This window comes from Nicotiana tomentosiformis, unplaced genomic scaffold (genome assembly GCF_000390325.3).
Source record: "Nicotiana tomentosiformis unplaced genomic scaffold, ASM39032v3 Un00095, whole genome shotgun sequence".
Lineage (NCBI taxonomy): Eukaryota > Viridiplantae > Streptophyta > Magnoliopsida > Solanales > Solanaceae > Nicotiana > Nicotiana tomentosiformis.
In genome coordinates, this window is record NW_027174654.1 from 158,857 (window position 1) to 165,272 (window position 6,416).

Genomic DNA, 6,416 nt, shown 5'->3' on the forward strand with positions numbered 1-6,416 from the left:
TATGCGGATGGGCATTATGAGTTTCTAGTGATGTTCTTCGGCTTGACCAATGCCGCAACGGCGTTAATGGATTTGATGAACAGGGTGTTCATGCCTTATATTGATTCGTTTGTCGTTGTCTTCATTGATGACATCTTGATCTACTCAGGTAGCCTGGGGGAGCACGAGCAGCATTTGAGAGTAGTGCTCCAGACCTTGCGGGAACAGAAGTTTTTGCTAAGTTCTCCAAGTATAGGTTTTGGTTAGATTCTGTGGCATTATTGGGGCATGTCGTATCAGGCAAGGGTATTAAGGTGGACCCCAAGAAGATTGAGGCAGTTCCGAGTTGGCCTCGTCTTACTTCGGTGACTGAGATCAGGAGTTTCTTGAGGCTAGCAGGTTATTATCGCCGATTTGTGGAGGGCTTCTCATCCGTTGCAGCACCTTTGACTAGATTGACCAGAAGGGTGCTCCATTTTGTTGGACAGCTGATTGTGAGGCGAGCTTTCAGAAGCTCAAGGCAGCTTTGACTACAACACTTGTTCTAGTGTTGTCTTCCGGTTTGGGGATGTATACGGTGTATTGTGACGCTTCAGGCATTGTCTTGGGATTTGTATTGATTTAGGAGGGGCGAGTTATTGCATATGCTTCACGTCAACTGAAGCTCTATGTGAAAATTATCCTGTGCACCATTTGGAGTTGGCCACGATTGTTCATACTCTTAAGATCTGGGGGCATTATCAATATAGGGTTCCTTGTGAGGTTTACACTGATCACTGCAGTTTGCAGCACTTGTTCAAGCAAAGGGATCTCAATTTGAGGCAGCGTAGATGGCTTGAGTTACAGAAGGAATATGACATCATTATTCTTTATCATCCGGGCAAGGCGAATATTGTCGCGGATGCCTTGAGCAGGAAGGCATAGAGCATGGATAGCTTGGCATTCATTTCAGCAGAGGAGAAGCCACTAGCTTTGGACATTCGGTCCTTAGCCAATAGACTTGTGAGGTTGGATATTTCAGAGCCCAGCCGAGTTCTTACATGTGTTGTTGCTCATTCTTCACTATTGGAGCAGATCAAGGCTCGACATTTTGATGATCCGCACTTGGCAGTTCTCAGGGAGACGGTTCTACAGGGTGTTGCCAAGAAGGTTTCTATTGGCGATGATGGTGTCCTGCGACTCCGGGGTCGCCTATGTGTTCCTAATGTCGATGGCTTGAGGGAGAGGATCCTTGAGGAGGTACACAATTCTCAATATTCCATTCATCCAGGTGCTCAGAAGATGTATCAGGACCTGAGACAGCATTATTGGTGGCAGCCAATTAAGAAATACATATTTGAGTATGTACCTAGGTGCCTAAATTTCCAGCAGGTTAAGTATGAGCACCAAAGGCCAGGTGGCTTACTCCAGCAGATGACTATACCGGAGTGGAAATTGGAGTGCATTGCTATGGACTTCGTAGTTGGGTTGCCGCGGACCTTATGGAAGTTCGTTGTAGTTTGGGTCATTATTGATAGGTTGACCAAGTCAGCACACTTCGTTCCAGTTGCAACTACTTATACTTCAAACAGGTTGGCCAAGATTTATATTCGGGAGATAGTTCGGTTACACGGTGTGCCTGTTTTCATCATATCAGACAGAGGCCCTCGATTCACTTCACATTTCATGAGAGCCATACAAAGTGAGTTGGGGACCCGTGTAGAGCTCAGCATTGTGTTTCATCCACAGACCGCCGGGCAGTCAGAGCGGATAGTCCAGATCTTGGAGGACATGCTCAGAGCATGTGTGATTGACTTTCAGGGACAGTGGGATCAGTTCTTGCCTTTGGCCGAGTTTGCTTACAACAACAGTTATCAGTCCAGCATCGAGATGGCTCCATTTGAGTCTTTATTTAGTCGGCGATGGCGTTCTCCTATCGGGTGGTTTGAGCCCGGCGAGGCTAAGTTATATGGTATTAATTTGGTGAAGGATGCCTTGGAAAAGGTAAAGTTGATTCAGGAGCGACTTCGCATAACACAGTCCAGACAAAAGAGTTACGTGAATCAGAAGGCGTGTGATGTGTCATTTATGGTAGGCTAGAGGGTTATCTTGAAAGTCTCATCGATGAAGGGTATTATAAGATTCGGGAAGAGGGGCAAGATGAGCCTCAGGTTTATAGACCCATTCGAGGTGTTGAGGTGAGTTGGGGAGGTTGCTTATGAGCTTTCTTTACCACCCAGCCTATCAGGGGTTGATCCGGTTTTTCACGTGTCTATGCTCCGGAGGTATCACGCCGACTTGTCACATGTGTTATACTTCAGCACTATTCAACTAAATGAGAGCTTGGGTTATGAGGAAGAGCATATGCCATTGTTGCTAGACAGGATCACCAGTTGAGATCCAAGAGGATTTCCATGGTAAAGGTCCAGTAGAGGGGCCAACCAGCCGAGGAGGTGACCTCGGAGTCCGAGGAGGACATGCGGTGCAGATATCCACACTTATTCAGCACTTCACATATCATTCTAAACTCGTTTGAGGATGAACATTTGTTTAAGAGGTGGAGAATGTAACGATCCGACCGATCGTTTTGCTTTCTCGAACCCCGTTCCCCTAAATAAAACTTCCTGTAGATGCTTTTACTGTTTTATGACTTGCGGGTATGGTTAGTTAGGGATTTGGAAGGGTCCGTGTTGAAATCGGAACACTTGGTTCCTTAAGGTTGGCTTAACAAGCCAAGTTTGACTTCGGTCAACATTTTGAGTAAACGACCCCGGAATCTGGATTTGACGGCTCGAATAGGTTTGTGTGATGATTTCGGACTTGGGCGTATGTTCGGATCGGGTTTTGGATGACCCGGGAGCATTTTGGCGCCTAATAGTGAAAGTTGGTTATTTAAAGGCTTTAGAAGTTCTTTAAATTTGATTTGGAGTGGGTTTTGGTGTTATCGAGGTCCTAACAAAATTCCGAGATAGGGAATAGTTCTGTAATGTCATTTAAGACTTGCACATAGAATTTGGTGATATTCCGAGTAGTTTAAGTACGTTTCGGCGCATTGGAATAAATTGAAGAACTTGAAGTTCTTAAGTTTGATTCAATTGGCTTTGGGGTGCGATTCATAGTTTTAATGTTGTTTCGGGCATTCCAAGAGTTCGATCTAGTCTGTTTTATGATTCCAAACTTGTTGGTAAGTTCGAGTGGGGCCCCGGGGTCAAGATGAGAATATGGACGAGGCTTGGAGCAAGATGAGAATTTGGAGCAACAGCTGATGCACCAGATCTGTCAAAACCCCACCTGTACTTGGTCATCCGCAGGTACTTGGTCATCCGCAGGTGCCCGTCCACAGAAGCGATCCCAGCCGGCCCAATGAATTCCTCTGAAGTGGACCCTTGTCCGTAGAAGCGAGGGCGCAGGTGCGGCCCTATGACCGCAGGTGCGGAAACAGCTGGTGGCAGTGAACCTCATTTATTACGGGTTAGGACTATATTCATGACATTTTTCTTCCACTCTTATGCGATTTGAGAGCTTCTAAGGAGGGGACTAGCCTTGCGAGGTAAGTAATTTCTTTTAAAAATGAGTGTAATACATATATTATGGGTAGATTTCCACATGAAAATGGGTAGTAATCATGGGTTGAGATGGAAAACCTAAGGTTTAATAAAAATGAGATTTTACCACGAAAATACTTATTAAACTTAGTGAAAATTATTTATTATGTTCCTAAGGTTATGGGTAACAACTTTCTTCAAATATTTCCTGAATCCGGGCGTTTGGGCCCGGGGGTGAATTTTAGGAACCTTGAATTTTTTGTTGGGTAATCACTTTAATAGTGGAGATATGAACTTTTGAGCATATATTGATCGATTTATATAATGTTTGGCTAGTTCCGAGTCGTTTGGCATCAAATTTGGATGTTTGAGCGTATTCTTGAATTGGGAAGTAAGTTGTGAGACGAGGTAAGTCACTTTTCTAACCTTGTAAGAGGGAACTTACCCCATAGGTTAACTTAATTAATATGTGTTGTTATTTGTGGGGGGCTACGTACGCACGAAGTGACGAGAGTCCATACGTAGCTACTATTCCTATTTATGTCTGGGTAGTTTTAGGTTTACACCATGCTTGTGGACACGAATTGTCTTTATTTTGAAAAGAATCAAGAAAGGGTTCTGATTTATTGATAAATTTATATTTGATTGCGTCGCATGTATGATTCGCGAGCGGAGTATTAGTTACATCTATGGTTCGCGCTGTTCGACCCTCGACAGTGCACAATTTACAATTTTGTTGGATCGGGCCGAACGTCCTCGGTGGTATTAGTGTGTGATAATAGAACTGGAAGTTCCTTTCATAATCGGTATAAATTTATTGTTTGTGTGATCATATATTTTAAAGGAATGAAGTGATTCAAGCTCTTATATATTTCTGAAGACTTGTTCGGTTATTTCTTGTTCTGAGTCTTATTGATGTATATCATGCTAAATTAGAATTTCATATTATCATGTTATTGGCCCTGGTAAGTGTTGGAGTCGACCCCTCGTCACTATTTCTTCGAGGTTAGGCTAGATACTTACTGGGTACATATTATTTATGTACTCACGCTATACTTATGTACTTAATTGTACAGGATCTGAGGCAGGTGCACCTGGTTACCAGTCTGGTGCGTAGATTTGATCCCTATCTCGAGACTTCACGGTGAGCTGCCTTTCGATCCGTTCTGTAGCAGCTGGAGTCTCCCTTATGTTTTATTTTTCTGTCTATTTCCTTTCAGACAGTAAGCTAGTGTTATTTGTATATTCTACTAGATTTTCCACATACTTGTGACACCATGTCTTGGAACACACTAGTAAACTTATGATTTTGGATTTGTTTACATGATTAAGATTTGTACTCGTTTGCTTCCGTTTAATTATGTCACATTCGTAAATTTCTAAATCTCTTTAACAAATAAGGAAATGTTATCCACTTAGTATTTTATTTAAATGGGAACCATTGGTTTGATTAGAGTTGGATTGCCTAACAATGGTGTTGAGCGCCATTACGACCAAAGATGGAATTGGGTCGTGACACATTCCCAGCAGATTTATTTCATATTTTAAGGCCTATCGGATTATTGGGAAGGTTTGTTTATCTTATTTGGGCTTTGTGAAGGATGTTGGTGTTGATACTCCTAGTATTGATTTTGTTCCATTGCTGCGAGATTTCCCGAATGTTTTTCCTGCAGACTTGCCGGGCATGCCGCCTGACAGGGATATAGACTTCGGTATTGACTTGGTGCCGTGCACTCAACCTATTTATATTCCACCGTATCGTATGGCACCGGTTGAGTTGAAGCAATTGAAGGAGTAGCTTCAGGAGCTTCTTGATAAGGAGTTTATTAGGATTAGTGTGTTGCCTTGGGGTGCACTTGTTCTATTTGTGAAGAAAAAGTATGGTACTATGCGGATATTCGTTGATTACAGACAGTTGAACAAAGTTACAATCAAGAACAAGTATCCTTTACCGCGCATTGATGATCTATTTGACCAGCTTCAGGTAGCGAGGCTGTTATTTAGGATTGACTTAAGGTCTGGGTATCACAAGTTGAAGATTCGGGACTCGGATATTCTAAAGACAATATTCAGGACTTGTAATGGTCATTATGAGTTCCTCGTAAGGTCTTTTGGGCTGACCAACGCCCCAACATCATTCATGGATCTGATGAACAATGTATTTTAGCCTTGTCTTGACTCGTTTTTCATAGTGTTCATTGATGATATTTTTGTGTACTCTCGTAGCTAGGAGGAGCATGCCCAGTATTTGAGGATTGTGTTGTAGTGGTTGAGGGAGGGGAAGCTTTATGCCAAGTTCTCCAAATATGAGTTTTGGCTTAGTTTAGTGGCATTCTTGGGGCACGTGGTGTCCAGTGAGGGGATTCAGGTAGATCTGAAGAAGATAAAGGCGGTTCAGAGTTGGCCCAGAGCGTCCTCAGCTACGGAGATTCGGAGCTTTCTCTGCTTGGCAAGTTATTATCGTCATTTCGTGGAGGGTTTCTCGTCTCTTGCATCGCCATTGACCAAATTGACCCAGAAGGGTGCTATTTTCAGGTGGTCGGATGAGTGTGAGGAGAGCTTGCAGAAGCTCAAGAATGCCTTGGCCACCGCTCTAGTTCTAGATTTGCCTTCAGCTTCAGGCTCTTATACAGTGTATTGTGATGCTTCTCTGATTGGTATTGGATGTGTCTTGATGCAGAAGGGTAGAGTGATTGCTTATTCTTTGCGTCAATTGAAGCCTATGAGAAGAACTACCCTATCCATGATTTAGAGTTGGCTACCATCGTTCATGCATTACAGATTTAGAGGCATTATCTATATGGTGTGTCTTGTGAGGTGTTTACAGATCATCGCAGTCTCTAGCACTTGCTCAAATAGCGGGATCTAAATTTGACGCAGCGGAGATGGTTGGAGCTGCAAAAAGACTATTAT

At 43.2% G+C, this 6,416-nt stretch overlaps 1 protein-coding gene across 1 annotated transcript; it reads left to right on the plus strand.

Moving 5' to 3' along the window:
- The first annotated feature begins 906 nt into the window (after nucleotides 1–906).
- LOC138903866 (uncharacterized) lies at nucleotides 907–5,301 on the plus strand. Its single transcript, XM_070192439.1, has 3 exons — nucleotides 907–1,550; nucleotides 2,054–2,156; nucleotides 5,104–5,301. Exons 1-3 carry the CDS (start codon nucleotides 907–909, stop codon nucleotides 5,299–5,301), a joined length of 945 nt encoding a protein of 314 aa, XP_070048540.1.
- The last annotated feature ends 1,115 nt before the right edge of the window (nucleotides 5,302–6,416 follow it).

What these genes read in the sequence shown, in the direction of transcription:
- LOC138903866 (XM_070192439.1), top strand. Translation starts at nt 907, where the DNA reads ATGGATAGCTTGGCATTCATTTCAGCAGAGGAGAAGCCACTAGCTTTG. An exon ending in ACTACTTATACTTCAAACAG is followed by an intron (nt 1,551 to 2,053) that starts GTTGGCCAAGAT and finishes CATTTATGGTAG; the next exon opens with GCTAGAGGGTTATCTTGAAA. An exon ending in GACCCATTCGAGGTGTTGAG is followed by an intron (nt 2,157 to 5,103) that starts GTGAGTTGGGGA and finishes GGCTTTGTGAAG; the next exon opens with GATGTTGGTGTTGATACTCC.